The following is a 26,282-nucleotide window of genomic DNA, read 5'->3' as shown; positions in this document are numbered from 1 at the left end:
TGTATTAATGACTTGATCTTGGATTGTAATACCAGAATTAGTGTTGCTTTAATTAGACCAACTGGACGTTTGAAACGTTAATATGATCATCCCAGGCTTTTCTGAGCGCACACATTTTTATTATGTTGGCCAAAGTTAGAATTGGACTCCTTCAGTAACTTTGGCAGTGTGCGAAGCATCACCATATTTCTCTCTAAAGGCCCATGAAAAGAACAAAATTTGCTAATAAAAATGTCTTTATTAGTTGAATCACTGGAGGTTCAAATGTAATTCCCTCATCTCTTTCTTTTTGATCTTTCCCTCAAACAAAAAACTGTCCAGCAGGCAGTCGCTCTGTGTGTGTGTGTGTGTGTGTGTGTGTGTGTGTGTGCTGTGCGCGTGTGTGTGTAATAGTTTCTCATTTCCTATGTGTATGTATCAGTTTGTTTACTAAGCAGAAAAACACACAACAGATAGATGAATGGATGGAGGTGACAGGAAGGTTGGTTGCTGAGCTAATCAATGGATGTGTGAATGCAATGAATAGATGGATAAAGGTGGAGGTGTCGGATGGTTGAAAGGTGGAGATGGTCTCGTCTGATAAGGGCTACTCTAGTTAGGGTATCTGTCAGTCTTTCTAGAGGGTATAGAGACAGAAAGAGGGAGAGACAGAAAGACGAGGAGAGAGAGTGAGAGAGAGAGAGAGAGAGAGAGAGAGAGAGAGAGAGAGAGACAATAAAATAACAAAATAACAAGACTGTGAGATATAGGTCAACATTAAAACATTATTGTCATTATGTGAGATGTCAGATGTGTGTGAGGTCAGAGGTCAGAGGTCAGGACTATCAGTCCAGGGGAAACCTGTAGAGGGGTCAGACAGTTAAGAAGATCGTATAGCTATGCAGTTACTAATGTCAGTAACACCTAAATAAATAAATAATGACATAAAAGTAGATACAAGTAATAGAGTAATATGAGCACACAGCAACAATAATAATATCATTCTTGCTATTTCTGCTGCTGGATTACAAATATTTGTTATTCCAGTGGATCGTATTCACACGGAGACCAGAACAAAGCTCTGCAAGTTGTTCTATTAAGTATATGGTCCCTTGAAGAAGTCCATCCTGGCTGCGATATGGAGGGACATAGAGAGCAGATCGTGTGCTACAGTACAGCAGCGCCCCCTGTTGGTAGCCTTTTGGTAGTGCCTCTTAAACATAGAAAAAGCGTGTCATATTTTTATTTGGCCAATACAGGAGGGGAGGACAACCAGACATGGTATTTACAGAGTAGGCTTTGTGTTCAACTTAAACATGCAGCGTTTCATTTTGTATTCCTGACATTTTCCCTCATCTCAGATTTTTTTTGTGTCTCAAGACTTTTTTCGTCTTGAAGACTCTTAAAATGCAACGTCTACTTGTGAGCCCTCAACACTTTATAGACTTATAAAAGTATACAATATTTCATGAATTAACAGATTAAGCTACATGTTACTGTAACCTTGTGAACCATGTGAGAAAGAAGGAAAATATGAGAAGGATATTTTCTTTATCTGCATCTGAAGGTAAAGTTTTCCCTATAATCCAACTGTGCCAAATATGGAGCTTTATGTTAGGAAGACACTAAAAATTACATTAATGCTCTTGCAAATAGAAACCAAATAGAATTATAAAAGAAAGACTACCATTTGTGTCTGTGGTTATATTTCCAATAATGATATTTTTTTGTTTCCATTATTATTATCATCATCATCATCATTTAAACTAAATACTTGCTTTTGTGTGATTTGTGGACATGCAGTCCCCTAAATGTGAGCCTAATAACTCATGTCAATGATAATTCCAACAGTCCAGAAGATGAAACCATAAGCACAGAGTAGAATCAGTTTGTTTATTAAACACTTAATCAACTGTTTAATACATCAGAACATCAGATTGAGCTTTAGCTGCTTTGTCAAAAACAGACTGTGGTACTGAGAGCTTATATTGTCGTCAAACCCATAGCGAAGAAAATAAAACACTGAGCATGTTTGCGCCCTCACTCACATGAGGTGAACATAAAGCAAAAATGATCCCTTTGAATAAACGAGTGAAGTAATCATCAAAGTTGAGGTGTAAAACGGAGAATATCAACAGCACAATGAAGAAGGTGGTGAAATACATTCTGTCAAGACGTTGCTTTTTTGTATTTTTTTTTTTTATAAACGCTGTTGTGCTATTTTGAAGGTGGTGTCCATAATACACTGATTGTCAACAGAACTGATGCAGGATCACCTGCTACAACACTTTTAATACACAAAGTCAGATATAAACAGATCTGGGAACAGAACAAGAGATTAAATGACCACCAAGTGGGATTAGCAGCAAAAGATGTCTTAAGGCAAATGCAGTGAACAGTCAGCGAACCCGTTTCAGCCAACCAACGACCACAAAGAACTCCTTCAAGACTTTTTAATACATGTGAAGAGAAACATATTTGACACTTCTGCCTTCACTTCTGCACATTTCCATTTGCCAAAAAAGAATCAACCTTTCCAAACTGCCTTCATACAAACAGGCAACAATTTCCATCTTCTTCCTCAGTATCACAACCCCCCAGTTAAAAGAACACACACTGGGTTTAAAAACTGCAGGTAGGCGAGTTTTTAATGAGAGAAAAACTGAACGCATGCCGAGTGTCGATATGAGCTGTTGAACACTAATGACGTCTCTACAGTAGACTAATGAAAACCCTTGATAGAAGAATCACTGATGTCGGCAGAAAGGTGATTTTCGTCATGTTACCTGCTGACTGAAGAAATCTCAAAAAGTATCAAAGAATATTACAATCTCTGTTTCCAGGGTCTCCATTATTTCTCCAAACACAGCAAACCCAAAACAACATCATGCATTTCACTGCGAACAACATCGAAGCACATCGAGGGAAAACCAATGAGACGTCCACTGAATAACTCACTTCAGAGACTTCGAGGCAGTTTACTGTAACAAACAGTGTGTGTTTGGCAATAAAGACTTCCTGAATATATGCTCATGTTGAGTAGAAAAAGTTTACTGCATTTGTATTTAGTAATAATTTCACTTCAGGACTAAACTAAGTACATATTGAATTAACCAGGCAATGTTTACTTAGGAGTCAGCCATGGATTACAAACGATGTATGAGCAACACGAGCATTACATATCCATGCTCTTCTTATTATTATCACTTAGTTTTAAATATGATCTTCTCATGCTAGTATGTCTAAGCACATGGTGGCACAGTCTATTAACATAAGTTAATTCTGATGATATTTTGGAGGCTAATGATGTACAAATCTATTTATCTAAAACGTCGAGCCTGCTTTAGTACAGTTAACCTTTAGTTAACACTTTTAAGAGTCGTTTCAACCAAATAATAAGGTTTGCAAGTTCTCTGCTGCCACTCCAGTACATTGGAGGTGAATTAAACTTAGTTTGTGGTTCTCACAGCAGTGAAAAATTGCATTGAAAAAAATAATTACAAGATCTTTCCAGAGTCCCCATACATATAAATGCATATTAAAAATTATTATTATTTTTTAAAGAGTGCTTTTGTCAATTGAAAACACATGTTTAATAGCTCAAGTGCTCATGTAGTTATTCAACCTTTAATTTTTCAACATTAAAGAATATATAGATACAATTTCTATATTTATAGTCAACTGAATCTACGGTTCACAAGTCTTTTGAGTTTCCAAATCAAATCTGGTTGGAATAACACGACTCCCATTATAGTCACAGATTTATTTGGCGTTGCCACTGGTATGAAAAACACTTTATATAAAATAATTCCTAATTCTTCCTAATATTTTAAAGTTAAGAACATCTCAATAGCATGTATGATAGAGAAGATTTATTCTTATTCTTTTTAACAAACAAATAATGACATCTTATGTCATTGCGGACGTTTCTGGCTTTCAAATCATGTGTCATCTTAAAAAACTAAAAGACACCAATAGAAATCAGGGGTAAATAATCCTTTTAAAAAACGTTTTGAAAAGTCTCTAAGATGTTGTAAGTGCTGTAGCTTCTTGAAATTTGCACAACAATGAGGCTTCTTCTAAAGCAGGACTTCAGTGCGTTTGTGCGTTAAGTCTTTTGTTACTTTTCTATATACATTGTGCCTGTTAATGTCACATACAGTTTAGCACTGCACTTTTATTAGGTAAACTAACTAATTCTAGCAGCTACATGTAAATCTACCTGGGTATCAATTTATTCGTTAATTTCTTTCACGCGACAAGGGAAGGGTCTTTTTTTCTTCTATTTAAAGACACTGGTTTCCCAAAACAACAAAAAAACAAAGAATTCAGATTTTGTGATTAAGGTCGTTGCAGTATAATGCTCCCTCTCTGTGTCTTCCGGTCTCTCCCAGCAGAGGACAGCGTTGAGCCATCAGGAGCTTCGATGGAAACTAACTGGGGGAGAGGTCATTGACTGTCAGCATGAAATATTCTTCCTTATTGTTGGTTTCAGCTTGCACTTGGTCATCTCCTGGTTGTAATGACAAACTTCATCTCATTCTTTGAATCCTTGTCATGTTCAGCAAAAAGATTCCTGAAACAGTTCTGGTTCAGAACAGGGAACAGGGAACATGGGTAGTCCACACATAAAGTCTGGGGCCTCTTCATGAACACAGAGTCTTTGTGGGCACATTGAAGCAGTTGCACCTCACCTTTTTATGTGTGCGCCTCTAAATTCAAAGAAAAAAAATAAAGTACAACCTGCGTGTTTTGTCTACTGGTTGAATAATTTACTGGACTTGGAAACACACATTCTTGAACACACTCCGTCTCTCAGTCCTCCACCTTTGGAACCGATAGAGTGCGAGTTGGGTTTCAAGTCGTCCGCGTTGCTCTGTCCTGTTGTGGTTTTTGAGGTCAAGTACTAAACCGTCCCCGTATTATTACTGCACTACTCATCTATGAGAGATTCTGTCATGGCACTCCTTAAACTTATGCCTCCTCCATCACCTCCATGACGATTGTCCGGGGTCCGGTCAGGATCAGGCTGCTGACGGTCCGGTAGTCGTGAGAGAGGACGCTCAGCCCGTTCACCGACACCACAAAGTGACACACCTAAAGAAAAGACAGACAGAGAGGAGATTGATGCTTTGGCTTTAATGCTCTCAACTTGAGAGACATGAGAGGAAGAGAGAACTAAAGGACTAACAAGTAATACTTCGTCTTTGGGGCATACCATACTCATCATAGCTTTAGTTTGGAGCAATTATGTTTCCAGCTAAATATCCTCTTAATATGACACATTAAGGAGTCATTGTAAAGTGTTTTATGTTCCAAGTAATGTTTTTTTCTATTGTGAACCTAAAACGGAGCATCTTCAGGGCCTAATAACTTCCTCTGCCTCGAGCTTCAAGGGCCTCAAAAGCTCCAGGCTTACGTTGTGTCAACTGATTCATAACTCCCCGCCGTAAGGCAGTCATATTTTCAGTTTGGTTTGTCAGCAAAACTAGTGGCCCGATTTTTATGAAACTTGAAGCACGGGCCAAAGAAGAAACCATTAACATTTGGAGCGGATCAGAATCACCAGGCATTATTTTTCACTCATGGAAACGACCTCAGCGGAGGTCTGAGCTCCGAGTTTCTCCACTTCCTGACAAGAGATTGGTCGGAATTTTCTCAACTCTCTGCAAAAATGCAAATAAGCGTATTTTCCAAATGTCAAACTATGTAAAACATTTAATGATTTAATTGTTTGCATAAATGTTGCAGCTCATTTTTGCCCCGAGGCCCTGGGACAGGTTAATCCGACCATGCTGTTGTCCTCTGCAAAATAACCACATTGTAAGTGTACAGAGGATGAATGTTTGACACTCAAAAGACATTCGGTGGAGCAATCCTTTAAAAAAAAACTTTTGCCGACTCACAGTGCAGTTAACAATGCCAAGAAACTTAAGCAATCAGACAATGCTTCACTAAGGCAAAACAGAAATGACAACATACTCAAAGAGAAACATTTAAACCCTGATAGTTTGGCCTGACATAAATGACACCAGGTACAGCCATGCTCAAATCAGTCCTCTGACACAGACACAGACGCGGTTTGAGGCACGGCACAGAGAACAGAAGCACATAACCACTCTTATGTTTATATTACCTATAAATCAACAAAGCGCAGACGTAGGCTGCCGAGTGACGACGGAAGGAAAACTTTCACAGATGTGTTTCATGGGCCCTTAACTCAGGAAACATTTTACAGGGAGCATCTATTTAAACCCTGACTGTTACTTACATAAACTGATGTTGCACACCGGTTACTATTTATTTATTCTCAAAGCATTGGATGTTTTTCTGGCCTTGATAAATATTTCAGGAAAGGAGAGGCAGAGCGCATATTGGGAAAGAGGGATTAAAAGAGTGATAGAGGAAAGGGGAAAAAAGCCCAGACTGATAATCCTGTGCTGCAGAGGAATTTCAGACTCTCACTGTAATCACATCTAAACCTCTGCAGCTTTTATGCAGACTACTTGCAGAGTCAAAGTACTCAGGACACACCCTTTTTTTCTCCACTTCTATTCATTTCTCTCTCTCCAACTCTAACACCTCCCCCTCCTTCTCTCCCACTGGTGCTTTCTCCTTTCAGTTAGTCTCTGCTGGGGCCCAGCTGGATTTAATGGCTTCTTGCACTCAGAGGGTTGAAATCACTCTCACACAGAGAAAGGAAAAGGCAGAAGTGGGCATAAAGAGAAGACGTAGAGAGAGAATAAACAACACGTGCTAAAAGGCCACACTAGATATTCATGCAGCAATAACGCGATGAAGAGAATATTAGATCAGGTGATGGATGACCTGTTAATAGCTTTTTAGTTTACTATTTACCACATTAAATGTTTTGTAAAAGTTAAAATTTGTAAAAACGACATGTTGTGGTTTTAGGGAGAATTACACGCCAGATTTCTTGGCCAGCAGCTGCAGACTTCCTGGAGTCTTCTGGTTGCCTTGCATCCTCACGGTGACGTCAAAACTTCAGGGTCTCAGCAAGAATAAAGTACTCAAGTTTTTACTTGTAAACTCGGGGCAAATCCATACACCCTGACTTCATGAAGAAGCCGTCGTCTGTCGTCACGCAACAGTGGAAGCGCACATTGTACATGGTAAACAATCAACTAAAAGGCAAAGTATATTTGCCTGCATTTAATTAAAACAATACACTATCATATAGTGAAACATGTAACTAGGGTGCTGGTTACCGTAAACAGTCTCTGAAAGTTATCTTCTGTGCACAAAACTTATTCAGGAAAAAGTTAAAAATGGCCAGAAAAGAAAAGGTGGAGGCTGCTCTGCTGAGAGTTCACTTGTGTGTACACTTGCCAAAGAAACATTAGTTTCTGTGTCGTGCAGCTGGAAGTTTTGGAACTCAGCATAAGACTATTAGAGGTTTCGTGCTTTTCTCAACTGGTCATAATTGTGTGTTCTCAGCACAATCAATATACTCAGAAATGGGATTGTATGTTCAGCATATCAATAATCTTACACGTGGTATTACAATAATTTAGAAATGAAAACCTGCTAGTTCCTGATTCACATTCAAATGGTCTAATCTTTAAATATTCAATTTTAGGGTTCAAAATCTTTTAAATGGAGCAACTCTGACGATTATTTCCATGTGGTATAATGTAACAGGACATATTGTTCAGAACACACACGTAATGGTGTGCAAACATAAACAGGACAGGATTCACAAATGGACACAAAGTGAGTCAACCACACACCCTGCTCTACCTGCTGCCTTATAAAAGTGCATTAGAAGAGGCTCTAACAGCGATGCACTGGAGAGTTACATAAGTGCTGGGATCCATTATGGTCAGGAGGATGCTGATGTGTGCATCTACGTGAGGTGGAAAAAGATAGAGACGCAGTGTTTGAAAGCTTGTGTGTGTTCAAGATCTTTCATGATGCTTTTTACTGCCTCCCCCCTGAGGTCCGGGCGTAACTTTCTGCTTTGGCCTTTTGCCTGGACTGTGGTGCCAACACCTCACAGCACGGCATCCCCTCTGTTGGATTGCGTTACTGCTTCATAATTACACATCAAGAAAACTACTCGGGTGAAGTATAACAGGACTAACCTTCTCGGAACTGCAGGGAGTTCAATGGACTCCGCTGCACACTAGGAATGTAATCTGCAATGATAGCGGATGAAAATCTCATATTTCTTAACCTTATATTCTGCTTCTGTTACAGTTGTATTGCCCTCGGCACATAAAAGACCTTTCAGACTAAATAAAAAACCAAAACACACGAAAATGATATGATAAAATGTGGAGTAAAAGTGTTAAATGATGTCGTTACAATCAGTCCACACTCCGGTCAACAGAGCTTAATCACACTAACAAAGATATAAAGACACACGCTTTATGAGGACACATTTATAACAGACTGTGAACCATGACACGCGTTTCCATGGTGATAAGATATGACATAAGTGACCGTTGACAGTTAAGAGTAACAAAAGCAGAAGTGATAATATTTCCACCGACTGTTTCCTCTTTCAGGGCTAATACTTAAGATCCTCATCTTCCACACTCTTCATCTCATGCGTCTTCTCGCTCATTTGCTGCCATTATGGGAAGTAAACAGCAGTTTCGCTTTGCAGTATTTTTCAGTTCCAGTTTGAGGTATTTTCAAAATCACTGCATATGTAAAAACCCTGCAGCTCCAGATCTTCTCACTTAACAGATGAAACTTAAAGCCTTAAGAAACATTTTAATGTTCACTTTATAAGTTGTAGTATCCACTGGACATGAGCAGTGGTTTGTCATTTATTCAAACGCTATTAACCAATAGTTTGTGCTTAATATCTTCATGTTTCCTCTCCAAGTCATTTGTTTCTCTGTTCCACTTTCCTGCTGGTTTTTTTTCATTCAGTCCTTGCTCTCTCATCCTCTCTCCATGTTGTGGTTGAAGTCGCCATACTCTACATTCCCAGGATTCCTTGCTGCCACTCTGCCTGCATATGCCAGCTATGGCAGCAGAGCCACCATTGCCCTGCTTTCCCTCAATGTGACCGTTTTCCTCCCTCAACAGTTCTCCTGCTTTTACAGCTCCTCTCCGCTCATCCTCTTCATTACCGTACAAGTGCCTGTACTCATTCTTGTCTTGTCTCGTCTTCTCTCACAGTCTGCACTTAAATATAACAGTATGTATTTATTCAAGTGTAGACGTAACAACCCACTCTTATTAATAAAAAAAAACCGTCTCAAACAAGCACTGAGCAACCAAGCATAGAAGATGCTATCTCAGATATCCGAGGCAAATATTAAGTTTTGATTTCAATCTCTAAGACTTAAAAACCAAAGGGCTTCCTCATATTGCCCTGTGGGTTCACAATCATGAAGAGAGAAATAAAAATCACGGAAGACAAAAAGGCAAATGTCTCCAACGGCACTGCAGCCGCAACCGATTACATACAGTAACACGTCGTGCTAAGCAAGAACTGCAAGCCCTTTTCATCTAACCTTTAGTCTATATTGGTTCATTTACACTACAAACTGTGACATCTACCCTGCTTTTTTTCTTCACATTTTTAGCCAATGGATGAAGATGTGGAGGAAGCTCACGCTGCTTTCAAGTCTCCATACATCTCCCCAGTCCTTACCTTCATGCCAGCAGCAGCTGCAGGTCCACCAGGGTCCACAGCCTGGATGTGACACGGTTTGCTGCCTCGCACCACAAAGCCCCAGCCCACAGCATCACCTACGATCTGAGGAACAACGAGAAGACATGAAATGTTGATACCATGACAAGTCAAGTTTGTTTTTTTAAACGCACACAGTTTGTATTCAACCAAAGCCACATTTTGCTAAATGTGTGGTTGTAGTTAGTAAGTGGACCTTTGTGGTAAGATTCATTTACTGTTCCTTTAAAGTCAAGAACAAAACATTGTGACACTTTAAAACCATGTCTATGAATGACTGTATACACATAATATTTATGTCCCTTGTCGTATTCAAATGTTAGTATTCTTGGGAGAGCTATACTCATTCTGCATCCTGTGGTGATCACATTCATCTGAGACACGTGTCGGAGCTTCCTGCATATGCACATGACTTATGACTGCCTCATGTATCTACAAGTGTGTGTGTGTGCGAGAGGGAATGTGTAACACCCTCGCTGAAGAAGTCTTTGTTAGAACTCAGTTGTGTGTGTGCGTGTGTGTTTGTGTGAATGTCCTACAGTGAATGTCTTCTTTATAAAAGGTCCTCCTGGTGTCTGCAGCTCCTCTGGACTCACTTGTCTTTTCAGAACTGTTGAGAGAAACACAAACACACAAAATGTAACTTACTACCGTGAGAATGTGCATCCATATGCAAACAGACATAGACATGCTCACACACATACACACTAAAAACACCCAGACATAATGTTGTTAGTTAAAAAGTGTGTAGAAAGTGCTAATAATGTCAGTCACATGCGAACAGGCCTGGAGGCTCGCTGCTTCCTGAAACAGTATAGATCCCCTTCCCCTCATCCAACTTCATTACTGATTACCTTTCTGAGGTTTGATGACAGAGATATCACTGATGATTATGGTTTACAGGTACAAGTGTGATAAATTAATGAATTACACTTTACTGAAGGTGCTATAAAACAGCAGGATTTCTTTAAGGCCAATGTGCAAAGATTGAGCTTTATAAACCAGAACTAACTGTACACACTGCTTTATAAATATGAAACAAAAAGTTTACAAATTCACTTCAGCCGCTGTATCGGATGTTCTTTGATACATTTTTGACAACTCCTATGAATTAAGAAAATGTGGAGTAAAGTGTGTTAAATACAAAAACTAAAATGTCTTGAATTACTTCTTTCACACAGACCTGAGAGAACATCACTTAGATAGATAGCATGTGTGTTCTTGACAAATCACTTGTTCTTTTTTTTTTATCTCTTTGGCTTCATAAAGGCATACCAGAACTTTATAGTCTACTGTGGATGTTTTGTTTTGTGGATGTTCTTATCTTTCCATCGTGTGCGCACACTTACTAAGGTTAATGTGAGGCAGAAGGGAATTTTGTGTGTGTGTGTGTGTGTGTGTGTGAGTGCCTTCCTTTTCCTGTTCATTGTGTATTGCGTGTGTGAGTGCCAATGTCATGGGGGCTCTGGTGCTACAAAGAGTCTCTGTCAAGGACTCTGCTTGAATTAGACTCATCAAAAGGAAAACTCACAGTGGTAAAGAAAAGGAAACACACACACTAAATTATAAGCATGATGATCACTTCCTACCAGCAGCACAAATCGATCTTTCTCTGTAGTTAACACGAGGTAATGAAGCCTTTCTCCTATACTTTTTAAAATGTATTATTTACAAAAATAAGTTAGTTTTGATGGAATGAGTTGCAGGAGATGAGTTTTTTAAGTTTGTGTACTTGTGTATACACAAGAAACAAGAAGGAATTTTAAAAACTAGTTACGAGGAATTAGTAACTTAAAGAACATATTTAAGGTATAATCAATATGTTAACATCACCAAGCTTCACCCAGGAGCCATTAAAAGTCAGTATGTGCACATAACACATCACTTCCACACTGATTTATTCACATTTATTTGGAGCCGATCTGCATGCATTGGGTGAAAACCAGGAACACGACTTGGTCAGGTTGCCATTGTCTATGGCAGATTATGTACAGCATGACTAATAAATAATGAATATGCCTGTAGAATTTGTTGTTAAAAGCTTCACAGTGTGGCCCTTCACTAACTAGACTGTGTGTGTGTGTGTCCGTCCGTGTCGTCTCACCAGACTTGGGGTTGCAAAGCACAGGTGGACTGCTGCTGAGCGTCGGACTGCTGCTGTAATAACCGCTGCTGCCACAGCTGCTGCTCATGCTGCTCCGCCGGACTCCGACCACCACCTTAATCTCTTTAGTGGGACTCACTGAGATGAGAGAGACAAAGAGAGATGTTAGACTAAAGACACAATTTGAATGTGGCACTGCACAGTAAATAATATACACAATTAAACACAAAACAACAGAGACGACAACAAAAATAAGACATATTTTGCCCTCCAGTCTATACGTCAACAAACATACGCCCGATGTAGACTGGAATTTATTGACCGTTTATTAACTTGGCCTTTCTACCTGTAGGTCGAATCAACAGCAGGAACAGTACTTCATTCATTTTCTGAATTACAGCTCAATGGGAAGACAAATGCCTCATTTAATCTCCTTCATTTAGTATAAAGTAGCACATATGTTTGAAAAAGTGGGTTGAACTTTTCGCAATTGTCCAAATAAAATATTAGTTGTGTAAAGCCTCTTTCCCATTACTTCATGTTTTCCTGACACGTTTGTCCCTTCAGTCGAGGTTCCCCTGGGACCTCACTCTCTCTACCATTGTTTGTTAAGTACAAGCACTTTGTGCTACCTTGTTGAGCTTTGCCAGAGGAACTTTCTTTGAATAGGTGATGTTACAAATATCAAAGAGAGAATCAATATCTCCAGTATTAATTATTAAGGTAACCCCAGTCTATATTTTACCAAAGTTTGCTGAAGAACTGGATTGTGTTATGCATTTTAGAGCTGGCCATTGTTTTACATTTATGTAAATATTTTTGTAGAAATTGTGAACGGCCACAGAGTGCAGATACTTCATATTTTTATAAATAAAAGCAAAGCAAATCTGAAGCTGAGCTGAAGTTTCAAATGTCCACACATCTTAACTACTGATTTAGACCAAGTCACCAGGAGTCAGCTCATTTTAGTGCCAAGTTATATTAAGTTCTTCTGCTTAGCAACACAAATAGCTCTACTCTATTATCTTCACATGGCAGATACCACCAAGGACACAGCCAGTGTGTGTGTGTGTGTGTGTGTGTGTGTGTGTGTGTGTGTGTGTGTGTGTGTGTATGTGTCAACAGAAGATAAAGCAATAGCAGTTAAAACGTCAGTGTTTTTTCCCCTTAGATGACAGAAACCAATAACCAAAAGGATATATATAATTTTATAGGGAAAATAAGGACACAAAACAGTCAGCCTTAAATTGAAGGACAAGTAACCTTAGCTTCTCAGTCCACCACACACTGACCGCTACAAATAGCTGGCATACTATATAATATAAAATTAGACATGTATTTGGTACAGTGTGTACCTGAGAGGAAGCTGGTGTTGCCTCCATCTGAGTTCTGTTTGCGGAGACAGAAGGGGCTGTCGTGACTCTCGGGGATGCTGCGGCTTCGCTCGTGAAGAAGTTCGATCAACCGTCGTCGTCGCCGGAAATTCATCCTGAACTGGTAGAGGAGGGGCCCGTTAGCAAAGTGGTGTTTGTTGGTGACTGGAGACAAAGAAGAATAAATATGATTTGTTAAAGAGGAAGAAATAAGACAGGCAACATCTCTACTAGATGTCTCTTCTTTAGGATAAAGTATGAGGAAGATAGAGAGCTGTAAAGCGGGAGGAAATTGACTGATTATGGCATATCTATAACTAAAAGCATTAACAGGGAACCGTTTCTGTTAAAAGTATTTCTATACACTATATTGTAAAAAATATGGGAACATTTAATATGGTTTTCCACAAGTCAGTTTGGCTAAAAAAGATTTACGTTTCTCAAAAGTGAACCGAGTCCAGCCGAGCCTGAAACTCTGAACTCGACTGAGCAGCACTAAACAAACTGTCCACTGAGATCACCTGAGCTGATGAACAAACACAAAGTGACCTCAGAGAGCGTCGACCTCAGCCACCTCCGCTGGACTGAGGAGATACCAGAAAACAATGTGGTTCAAATCAGTACGCTTATGACAGAAACACATGCACCTGTCAATTCACTGTCAATGCTCAAGACCTGTGTTTATTTTAGTGGCAGTTCTGTTTTAAGAATTTATTATTATTTTCTAAATTCAGAGAAATGAAAATACAGTCAAGAAAGACTTTTATAAAAATGATAAGATAAAAGGTTAAGACTCACAGGATGTGGAACACAGTTAACAATCCTCAATTTAGAGTAGCTATAAATCAAAACAATTATTTTTTTGTTTTTGTTTTTTTAATTCAATCGATTGCCCCTTTTTTGGGTTGTTGCAAAACTCCCCTATATATTTTTTTCCCCATTTTGTCTTCGTTGATACGGATTCATGCCTTTGTTTGTTCATGTGAAATTTGACATGAAAAATAAATATAAATATACTACAATTATTATTTAAAAAAATCACAATAAATACACAAGCAAGTCCATCAACCACTCGGCCACATACATTTAAAGCCTGCTTAGAATCTGAAGCGCATTAGTCTGTGTTTAATAAGAGCGACTGCATTCCTCTTGAGCTCTATCGAGACTGGTTTATTTGCACTGTAACGTCATACCGAGATGACTCATCAGGCCCATTCATACAGGATAAATTAAATCAACACACTTCTCCCCAAAAATAAAACAACTCATCTAATGCAGTGCTCATTGGTCGGAGGTTGCTCTCTACAGCAGCAGTTCTGATCATACAGAAGTTTTCTTATCGTCCTCTTAGCGTACATATCCAACATCCTTCATGAGGATTTACAGATCCAAAGATCAAACATGGCCCTGACTCTCATCCTGAAGCCTCAATCAAGTGATTTTAAAAACACCATCATTTCCCTACTTTACAGGATTTTAATAGATCACGTTGCATTAGTAAGCATGAACGTTTCAAACCTATTAGAAAAATATATTTCTTCCAAATATCCCTATTAAAATCATAGATCGTGTTGGGAATTTCTAAAACTTCTCTTCCTCTATGGCTGAAATTAATCCATCGGGGCTTTAGACAAGGTATCGGACCATTTATTTGACTGGCAAGGTACTACAAGGACAGATGCAACATTGCCATGTCATTGTTAGGCAGTTTATTTTAATTAAATATATGTGAAGTACACATTTTAATTTCATATTAAAATACCTTTCACCCATCTCTCCAATGCCCATAAGCCTGTACAGCCTGTACAGCCTGTACAGGGCGTGTGGTTAGTTTACATCCCCTTTGCAAAGCTATCGTCAACCGGACTAAATCCTTTTATCATAATGTGACAAAGATTAAAACAAAGACTATAGAACAGCCTTTATAGGAGTGTTTTACTCTCCTCTCCACAATAAACTGGAATAGTAGTTTCTCCTGGTAGATTTTGAATTCTTCTAATGCTGCTTTGAACTGATGTTATTGTGTCAGTTTAAGATTTACCGTATAAAGCCTGGCCCAGTATGATTACAGCCTGTTGTTGTCTTTGGCACACTGACACAGCAACTCTCCTCTGAACATTCATATGATTTATATTTTTAGTTTGCTTACAGTATGTACATTAACTTCAACCTTTCCTTTTGGTCCGTTTCAAAGCTGCCTCTTCACTAATCTCTGCTGATCAGATGCATAGTGTTGAATAACAGCCACCATATTGTCCCGCAGTAAACAATGAACACAATGTGGATCCATCCAGACTTTGCTTCTATACATTATATGCATGTGTGAGCACGACCTCTGCCCAGCCCAGCAGAGAGCAGGGACACAGATCAGATAGCTTCTCCAGCATGTTTATAATGCGTTTCTAATGGGAACTGAAGGCCTGTAAACACATTATCAACACAACTAAATTAGTTTAAATCACTCTCACTGTAACTCAAGGGCGTATGATGATATGAACAGTGCAAAGTCTGTATATCATGCACTAGTGGAGCAGTTATTTCCACAGGGAGGATGACACTACGAGGCCAGCAGGAAGCAGATCAGGCTCTGTGTTACATTAACTAAGAGAAGTGGTGTTTTTATGATGCATTGTTCCTAATGGACATATACAGTCTGTAATCTACACCAAAGTAGTTCCACATGCCAACACCCAGTTGTGTTGAAGGCATCTTGTACATGTCCAATGCCTAAACTTAATGATTTATTCTATCCTCTATTTTTTTTTATTTTTTAAGTGCAGCTAAGTGCTACGTATATCTCAAGATACGATAAAAAGAATCTTACATGATACTGTATGTTGAGGACATGTGACTTCTCTGCAGTATAAAACACCCTCATTTAAAAATCGGACACGGGTATGAACCACAGCCATCAGCGTCAAATCAAATTTCCTGTCATACGGTGACTCGGCGGAAAGTAATTCAGGATCGACGTTCATTGTTAAAGAACATCTCAAATGTAAACTGTTGCGGACTCACTGTAGAGGGGAGAATGACAACCATCTATTACCTTATGTGGGTCAGCATTCACTCGATGTTTAGTATCTCACAAAATACCTTTTCAGCGAGAAAACATCAACAATGTTATAGCCTGTACTGTAGTACTGATAACTAAAAGAATTCTAACAGCTGCAGATAATTATGCCTTGATTTACCAAGGGGCTTCACCCAGAAGTAACATGTTGGATCAGACTGCACACAAAGCAGAAGCATTACTTCTATTATAAATGAAATAAGGAAAACACTTCGGGTTTCAGTTCTTGTGAAACTCCTCAATAAACTACTGAAGTGATGGCGAAATGTGTACTAATGAAGAAAATCTGTCTCTACCTGCTTTCTGATGGCTCTTGTCGGATCAAGTTGATTAAACATTTCATACATCCCCGTTTTAAAGTTGATATTCACAGATTTGTCTGTTTTCATTGTGGAACTAAAACTCAGTTTTGAGGTAATGTTACTTTTTACTGCACTGCATTTATCTGACAGCTGGAATTACTGCTTACTTTACACATTCATATATAATATAATATAACTGGCTTCTGCAGCATCGGTGGTAGAGCACATTTTTTACATTGTGCTATTTGCTAAATGAATGCAAAGTAATATCCAAAACATATGATCAGCTTGTAAAATATGATTAAATATGATATTAGAGGAAGCTACAGTATATTAAAATACTTTTTTTGAATGCAGGAGTATTTTCACATAGTGGTATTAGTACTTTCACTTAAGAAACGCGTCAGTGCCTCTTTCTGCTAAAATAATAAGCTGAACCAATTGCATACATCAAGTGTGTATGTATATCACATATTCACAGATAACATAACAGCCCTGGTCTACAGCTAGTACAACTTGTTGACCTCCTGATACCTGTGACATTCAGGTCACAGCTCCCTCATGTTTATTACTAAGTAACATTCAGTAACTCACTCTTGAACCTGAACCAGGTCAGGTCAGGCATAGGAGACAGAGAAATAAGAAGTGAAATACGATCCCAGCCAGTGTGAGATATTATGTGGGTCAGTTCAGAACCCAAAATGAGCTGTAACGAGTTTTAAACTTCTATTTTAAAGTTTCTAGTTTCCCAATTGAGACCGTGTTGACCTATTGTTTTTGTTTCAGTTGAGAGGGCAAGAAGTTTTTTTAATACAATTTTTTTTAAATAGAAGGTTGTCCCTGTAATCTATCCAGACACATCTTTGATGCCAGCTGGCTCTCTGTGTTAAAAGCTGCTGCGTGCTCAGATTTAACTGTACTCGACTTTGACAAGGACAGTTTTTAAAAGTCAAAACAGTTTGCTTAAGTGAGCAGAAAGGGCTGTAATCATACTATAAGTCTACAACAGTTATCAGAGTGCATGACGCAAAAGAGCAAAGAGCCAGGACAGCAGAAACAGTCGCCATGATGTACCAGCAGAGCTCTTTGACAGGATCGTGTGACTACTGCAGGGCCTTCTGGCTTCACTGTGTCATTCACAGATCATCAATCTGTCAATAGCGTGACCTGCAGTCAGATTGTGTGCCACTCAGTTGACGTAGGTTTAAGCAGCAAGTAATAAAATGTTGTAGTACTTGAGATAAAATGACCTACATGTTAATCATCACTTTGTATAACCCCATTTGTGCCAGCAACTGAAATCCGTCAGATCGCTTTTTCTGCTCTTATCATAATATATTTAGTCTTTGGGCACATGGGACTACTTTGTATTATCTATATAATCCCAAAGACTAGGTATAGTCTGATAAGAAAAAGGCTGCATCTCAAAAACTACAAGGAGCAAAATCAAGTATTTGGTATCTCATAAAGAGACTTGCCCAAAGTTTGTGTGTACCAGATTTCAAGACTTTAGACTTAATCAGAACAAATGTTGTTTTTCTTCATTATACTAAATATAGTGTTTAGAACAAATGGGCTAACTGAATGCAGGTGTTGCTTGATACTGTAGGTTGTTCAAATTGTTTTCAGTACATAAAAGAGCAGGAACAGTTTCCCCGTCTTCCTCACCGTGCTGGATGATGCCATGTTCAAGAAGCCTCCGTCCCAGCTGCTCTGCCTCCTCCCTGGTTGCCATCTCCCCCTCCTGCAGCAGCCAGTCGATGAACTCAGAGGCCACCAGCGCCCGCTCGAACGACCCGCCCTCTTCCTCCCTGGTTTGTAACAGGCTGTTTTCTGTGTTCATCAACCTGTGCATAGAAGAAGAGCCAACATGTGTTACTGTACTTGATTAGGAAGTCTAAGAGTGGGACAGAGTAGTATTCAAAAAGGCAATTCATACACTAAGGTTAAATTAAAACAACCCACTCGCTCCACTAATGGCAGTTTGATGTTTAGCTTTGTGGGAAATTGTAATAAATGTAGCATCTAAGTGCAGTACTGTTGACTGTATCGGGGAAAGCAATGTGAAAATGTCTGATGTTGCTATAGAAACATCAGGCAGTGTTATATACAGTACATCTATCTGAGGGAACAAACCGAGTTATCTGAAATGCTGCAATATTTATGATAATATGACCCAATAGCACTGTTTAATTATCCAAGAGGTGTGTTCAGTAAAATGAGGGTTATTGGGAAAAGTAAGATTTCTTAAGTGGAAATTTCCAGCAGGGAAAACTCTGTAATCTGCACGGTCAAAAAGAACAAACTCTGCACTGTAACTGCCTCCGGATTAGCCTCTCAGCCACATAAGTGAATATTATAAAATAATTTTATGTTATTCCATGAGCCTCGTGCACCAAAACTACAGATCAACAAACTAAAAACAACAAGTACACACATGCACACAATCACACCCAAACACTGTCACCAGAACATTCACACAATAGAAACCAGAAAAGCAGTAATTATAAGAAACAATAAGCTTTCTGTGATACACCTGTACGTGTCAAAACATGTGCTAGCAACAAGCTGTACCATGAAAGAGACAGAGATACTAAACGTCCCACATCTTTGTTGGCTGCGTTTCGCTGCCGGCACAGAATGTATCCCCACATTCAGTTTAAACGGCTATCATTCACTAAACTGTCAAAACTACACACCTAACAGTTTAATACAGACAGGTACATGTCTTTTATGGGATATTGGGAGAGATGTGTAGGAATGCTCAAAACATTTAATGAACTTGTGATAATTATAATAAAGTTCATTATAACTATGAAAAAATGTAAAGTTATCAGATAAAGACGCAAAATATTTGCACATCCCATAGCCGAAGGTTTTAGGCTCCAGGCTAGGAAACTTTAACAACTACCGAACTAATTAGACCGGCCCAAACTGAAATAGTAGAACAAGTAGTGCCTGCTTATCTGTGAGAAAACAGATAATCTTTAAATCTGTATTAATTTAACCGTGGACGTGACTTCTCTTCACAAATTCATACAACCAGTCCAGTCAATCCAGAGATTAAATACAAAAAGTTTAATGGATGAATTCCAAATATGAAGCTACAGCCAGGAGACAGTTAGCCTAGCTTAGCATAAAGACTTGAAGCAGGGGAAAACAGATTGCTTGGCTCTGTCTGAAGGTAACACAATCTGCCCATCGGCACCTTCAGGGATCACTAACTGAGTCTCTGCTGGTTGCCTGGAAAATGGTCCCAGCCAAGAAGTAGTCTGGGACATAACCCCTCACAAAACAACAAATTGTCATTTTACACTTTGGTTTTTGTACTGATAAAACAAACCTGATATAACGTGACACTAACACGTCTTGCATTAGTGGAAAAACCTCCAGAGCCCAGGAAAAACAAATCCCACTTTAATGAAGCTGAATTTAGATCCTAACATGTGAAATTAAACTAAATGAAAGCTAAATCAGGGACAGCTGCTTGTAAAAAGCCTTGGAGTTCTTTCTGCCGGTACCATCCACTCAGTGTGGTTCATTCAACTATGACCCAAATATCAAAAGAAGGTTTGCGTCGCTGTTAAAATTAGTCCCAGGGTGGCACTGTATTCCTCAAACTTCACATTCATTTAAATACATTTAAGAAAATAGTTAGAGGTGCACACCTAGGACTGTTTACGTCCTTCACTCATGCAAAGTCAACATCATTTTGTTTAGATGTCAAATGTTGATAGATGGGGAGCTTTCGTGGGACAACGGCCCACAATATCAGAAAAATATGACCCATATTAGCAGCCAACATCATAATACAAATGTTATGACAAAAAGTTCCGCGGTGACGTGGCTGAGTACACAACGCCATTTAAACATGTTACGTCAACAGATCATGTTGTGTGTTCTTAAAAGGGATTGACTCAAAGTACTGTCCTCAAAGTAAAGCACAGTACTTTGAATAATAGCATCTTGAGTATTATGTAGTAGATTATGCAAGATGTGAGACTGTACACACAGAATGTAAATGGTTCATTATAACTCAAAGTGGAATGAGGCGAGCTGCCGTGACCTGGATACGCACTCAGCGTAGTTGCTCAGTCAGCATACCTAACTCAGCTGGAGTGGTGCCAACTGAGATTCGGTTGTAGGACCACCAGGCTCTTACCTGCTCTCAGATTTGGTCTTGCGTGAAGTTCAGGCACTGATGGCCATGCTACTACTTTTAGAAACCAAAATACAACTTTATGGGTCCTTTAAGGGACATGTGAAGGCACTACAAAGTAAGTCATAGTGCTAAAAAATAACTAATAAACAATAGATTATAAAAACATCAGACCAAGAATCATGTGACCTGGAAGGTGATATGGAGGAAGCTGAATGTGGTTTTTTTCTTGGGCCTTACCTTTAGTTATTTAACACTGAACCTAAGTAATTCCTAAATATAGCTTATTTTTACAGTACGTAGAACTGAAGTAGAGGAAGCCAAGTTGTAATGGCCTCCTAATTCAATTCCAATTGTTTGCATTTGCTTAACAAGAGAGGCTCACAGCTCAGTAATGGTGAGCATTACTACCAAAGACACAGGTTGTGACAGTAAATGATGTGACAGTGGTATTTATGACCCCATTTCAGCTGCATTGTGGCCACTTGACAGCTAAATGACTAGTTCTGTTACACAAACTGAACCTTTAGTGACATTTTACTTTCAAATATCAGAGCAGTTATATTTGTACAGCCTTTAATCAGTAACTGTATCCAAATGCTCCGAACAGCAATCTTATGGAACAACAAATACATTTTGTACTTATCAGGACTTTCTGTACAGATTAGCACTACTTCAAGATAAGCTAGCCTAGTTAAAACATTATTCAAATGTCTTTATGGTAAAACTTACTTTGTTTATAAGCCTGTATGATGGACTCGATTTACTGTAATAACCAAAGACATTTGACCAGTTATCAGTGAGTCATGTGGAAACGTTAGGATTTATTCTTAAACAGAGACAACAGTTGATGTAATGAACCAGCAGCCATCATCAGTCGTAATTAGCCCTAGCTGTGCAGTGACACAGATATCTTTCCCTTTACATCTGTGGAGCACACGATAAACCAATGGTATTTTTAGAAATTAAAAAGGTTTTAGCAGCATGTATCTAATGTATCTGGAAGAAAAAAAAAGCATGTGACGGATGTATGGAATGCAGAAAATGGTCATGTATGCAAAATGCAATTTGCAGTTAATGAGCTAATACATGCAAAATGCTCCTTTAGGAATGTGGTGCGTGGGCAATGAGAGACAGTCTAAACTGAGACGTGTTCTAGCCTTGACAAGACACATGGAACTGATAAGCAGCATCGTCTGTCTCCTCTTTCTATCTCACACACACACACACACACTAAATAAACGTGTGCACATGACGAGACGTACTTATTTTATTTAAACGATTTGTCATTCATTTCCTAGAACAGATTACTTTGTCATATTCAAAATGTTTCTGATGTATGCATGTACAAAAGTTACAAACTTATTGACCGATACAAATACAGTGTAGAACTTTATGTGAAGTATAATTTAAACAAAAAAAGAAAAAAGATCCACATGTGCAGTTATGCTCAGGAACATTACCATGAGCCCTAGAGAGCATTTATTTTGCTTTTTTAATGCTAAATGGCTGATTGGTAGAATTTGAATGATTTTGAAACTCAGTTCTGTTGATTAAATCAACTAATCGATTCGTGATCAGTGTGAGTTGAGAATAGCCCAAACCTTTAATAAGTAAGAAACTTTATGAGTGTAGAACTGAACGAGCAAAGCTTGAACCTTGCTCATCGTTAGTACTGAGTTGCCCTTCAGCAACGCACATTACCCACAGCTGCCCGAGTGAGGCTAACAGATAACACTCTGGTGCTACTGCAAGTGTGAATGTGTGTGAACATGGAGCAGGCAACTCATGCTCAGTGAATCTACCCCGGATAAATAAAGGTTAGATTCAAGTGTTTTGATACATTTATTTAAAAAGGTCTTTTTTTTTTTTTGATAGTTCAATAAGAGCATGAATAAATCATCTATGATGGTGCCATTAAACCACAATCTAGAGTGTACACACACACACACACACACACACACACACACACACACACACACACACACACACACACACACACACACACACACACACACACACACACACACACACACACACACACACACACACACACACACACCTTCCTGTAGCTTGTTTATTGGAGTTTGTGTATGCTGATTTGAACATTGACAGCACCAGAGACTGATGTGTGTGTGTGAAGACGGGTGTTTATTTCTCCAATGGAATAACTACATGTAAATCTGGATATGTGGAAGGGTACTTGATGTAACATACTGTATGTTTACCATGTTCAACATCTTAGTTGTGGTGTATTAGCATGCTAAAATGAGCTAATGAGCACTAAACACAGCGTACAGCATTTCCATAAGTGAAAAATTATTCCACCAAGTTTCATAAAAATCTCACCAGTAGATTTCCAAAATCCTACTGATCCCTAACATTTTTGACCCTGATGGTGTCAGAGGAATCCCCAAAGTTATCACAACTCATCCTGAAGGAGACGTGAATGTGTGTACCAAATTTCATGGTATTTTCATCGGTATTTATGAAATAAATAAACAAAACTCTATTTTGGAATGTACAAAAACTAGAAGAGCAAAGTAGTGAATGGTTATGATCTCCTGCTGTAGAAGTATGCTGAGGCAGACAACTACTTCCTGTTCAAGACTAACAATCTAGCGTCTTGTTCATTTATAAGTAATTTAGTTGATAGCATAGATTTGTATTCAGGCAGGAGACTGGTTTCTTTTATGTTGCAGGACTGTTGTGCAATAAGAGTAATCATGAAGCAACTCTAGTTCGCAAGCAAGTAACCACCCGAGCAAGCTTGAGTGTGTGCGTGTGTGTGCGTGTGTGTGTGCGTGTGTGTGTGCGTGTGTGCGTGTGTGTGTCCTGGGCTGCACCATGGTGATTACATAAACACATAGCTTTAAGAGCTGAGACGACAGATGTCTCCCCTTGGACTATTTCTTCCTCTTATGCAACCGATGTGCGTCTCTGTGTATGTGTGTGTGTGTTTATATATACGTATGTGTATATATAATATATACTGTGTGTTGTATCAGAAAAAGGTAAGGAAAATAGGTCTCTGTTTGGAAGAGTGTCGCTGTATGTGTTAAGAGAGGCACAGAAATAGCGTTGACAAAGAGGTGGAAGGATGTGTGGGACAAGGAAGGGGAGTCAAGCTGTGTGTGTGTGTGTGTGTGTGTGTGTGTGTGTGTGTGTGTGTGTGTGTGTGTGTGTACTTATTTGGTTGAAAACTCAGAGTGTGTGTGCGAATACAAAACTGTAGAGATGCTACTAAGAGGAGTGGAGACACACACACAGGAAGACTTTACAGTTACTATAGAAACAATCACTATTGGAAAAACGGCATCGTGGGTAGAAAGCTGACAGACATAAACAATCCCATTAGTGGTGTCCTCTGCCCTCCGCTAAATCCAGCCTGTCTCTGGACAAATGCTATGAGTCATCTTTTGTCAAGATGCTTCCAATATCTTGTGATTTTCCAATCCCTGCAGGCTTTATCATGGCTAAAAACTAGTTAAACTCAAAATGTTGCCTTCTAATCTAACAGAATCCATTTTACCAGCAAAACTAATTTTCTAAACATTAATGGCGGCGGCATTCCTGACGGACTCGATCAGCTTGCCATGGAGAATGCCAGTCACTCCCACAAAGAGAAACAAAAAGGAAGGCAGGAAAAGCTATTGTTTGCCAAGAGGACATACGTTTAAAAAGCATGAGATTGTGAAGTGGTAGCTCACTGTTCACGTCACATCATATCACCATGTTTCACTAGTACCATCTTTGAGAAGGTAAGCCATATATCTTAATAACAATCAGTATTTGTATCACAGTAAAATAGCTAGTTTGGCTCTGTCCAAATGGTCCCGGCCAAGAAACAGTCCAACATATAACTCCCACTGTTTCTGGTCTTTATGCTAAGCTAACCAGCAGCTGCCTGTAACTTCTACATGCTGAAAATACAAAAGAGAAAATCTATGAAAAATGCTGAGAGATGCCTGGGGAATTTCTGTGACATGTCGTGTTTGTGTGTTCTCGTACTTCTCATAGATCCTCTGCCCCCTCATGAAGACTTTGGCCTCACTATCCAACGGGAACGTGCCGTCGTCTTTCCGGAAACGGTAAAACAGCTTCAGGTCTTTGAACTCTCGGTGCTCGTCACACACTGAAAACACACACATGCATAGAGGGTTTAGTCTTAAGGCTATAACCAGCAAGTGTGGGTGTCATTAATGATGGTAGAAAAAAGTACAAGTAAAAGTGGCACATAATAGGATCATGGGAATTTTGATTATGTTTGTATGAAACGGTCAGTGAAATGTAAACACAACTGGGATGAGTTAATACTGAATTGTTTCTCTCTAAACTTCAACTAAAGAGGAAGAGGCAGCCCACTCTTCTGTCTCTGTGTCAGTGCCTGCTCAAATGTGAAACCGGTAGTGAGACGCTACATTGGAGCCAAATTGGATGGAAGACACAGAGAATCATCAATTAAGAGGCACAGGTCGTCAAGAAAGAAAGAAAGAGAAAGAGACCCTTGCATTTATAGAATGTAAAACCACAACAGAAGTACGTACTGTACAAGAATAAGCCAACAAAAACACACACACACGCAGTTCAGCCTCACCGTGGTGAATGATGCTCTGGTCCAAAAGTTTCTGCATGATCTTGATGGCCGTGTCTCGGTCTGAGGCCTCCTTGTGTTCGATCAGCCAATCAATGAGCTCCTTGGCCACAAAGCAGTTTGGGTAAGTTCGCAAGTGGTGCCGTCGATCCTTGATCACCTTCGCCTCGTGGAGCCGCAGCCTGTAGGGCACCAAACAAACCGCAGAGGAGAACAAAAACTTATTGAGAATTCTTAGACATGCTAAACTTTTGGTTTATCAGGGCCCATTTGAAATCAATGATTTGAAGTCTAGAGTAACAATTCCTCCTGGAAGTAATAAGATTTGCCTTTTCATAGCAATATTTGGGATGTAATTTGATTCTTCCCAATTAAATTCTTCACAGTCAGACATATAGTGTATTTTACTTCTAGCTCTGCAATTTTTATAGAATAATATTATAAATTACTGTAACTACTTACAAACTTTGCTACCTGACCATCTTTTATTTATTATTATTTATAATTGTATTAAAAAATGTATTCTTACTTTTATTTATTTCATTTTTCATGTTTATAGATTTTCAATATTCATACACAATACAATTACTAGTAGCATTGTTATTTTCTATACAGAGACAATGTTGTGTTGTTCTTGTTGAGTGGGTGGGTGTTAATTAAAAATTAAAAATTGGGGACTTGTTATTTTAATAAACTAAAATAGTTTAGAGTTTTAATATGTTTTTTGTCTTCCCAATTCCCTGTTCTAGTTATCTAGGTTAGCTGCATATCATAAATTAGTCTATAAGATACAAATATTTTCCTAGTAGTAGAAAACATTAACCAAAAGAACAAACTGAACCTTCATACAAGGTCAAATCTATGTTTGTATTATGAGACAGAGCTAAAACACTCCTCTGGGCTCAAGGTGAATGCATGGCATTCAAACACTGTCTGCAGGGATTATTAATGTGACTGTGTTGCATGATGACATGGCAGCTTTCTCGTGCTTCTACAGATGGCCTAGATGCTGATTTCACATCATC

At 38.9% G+C, this 26,282-nt stretch overlaps 1 protein-coding gene across 3 annotated transcripts in view; it reads right to left on the bottom strand.

The window, feature by feature from the left end:
- Window positions 1-1,858: 1,858 nt before the first annotated feature.
- The window catches only part of deptor (DEP domain containing MTOR-interacting protein), a 28,392-nt gene continuing 3,968 nt past the window's right edge, over window positions 1,859-26,282 (bottom strand). Inside the window, exons 3-10 of one of the 3 annotated variants that reach the window (XM_029452334.1) lie at window positions 25,261-25,439; window positions 24,675-24,798; window positions 18,173-18,351; window positions 13,112-13,294; window positions 11,757-11,894; window positions 10,192-10,262; window positions 9,614-9,718; window positions 1,859-5,076 (exon numbers count right to left, since the gene is read on the bottom strand). In XM_029452334.1, the coding sequence (XP_029308194.1) occupies window positions 4,954-5,076; window positions 9,614-9,718; window positions 10,192-10,262; window positions 11,757-11,894; window positions 13,112-13,294; window positions 18,173-18,351; window positions 24,675-24,798; window positions 25,261-25,439 (1,102 nt within the window). In that variant the 3' untranslated portion in view covers window positions 1,859-4,953. Of the gene's footprint in view, window positions 5,077-9,006; window positions 9,142-9,613; window positions 9,719-10,191; window positions 10,263-11,756; window positions 11,895-13,111; window positions 13,295-18,172; window positions 18,352-24,674; window positions 24,799-25,260; window positions 25,440-26,282 lie in introns of those variants that run through there. The other 2 variants (XM_029452336.1, XM_029452335.1) reach the window with 2 other exon arrangements.

Source organism: Cottoperca gobio, chromosome 16, assembly GCF_900634415.1.
Source record: "Cottoperca gobio chromosome 16, fCotGob3.1, whole genome shotgun sequence".
Taxonomy (NCBI): domain Eukaryota; kingdom Metazoa; phylum Chordata; class Actinopteri; order Perciformes; family Bovichtidae; genus Cottoperca; species Cottoperca gobio.
The sequence above is the reverse complement of the archived record's forward strand: the minus strand, read 5'-3'. Positions and strand labels throughout refer to the sequence as shown.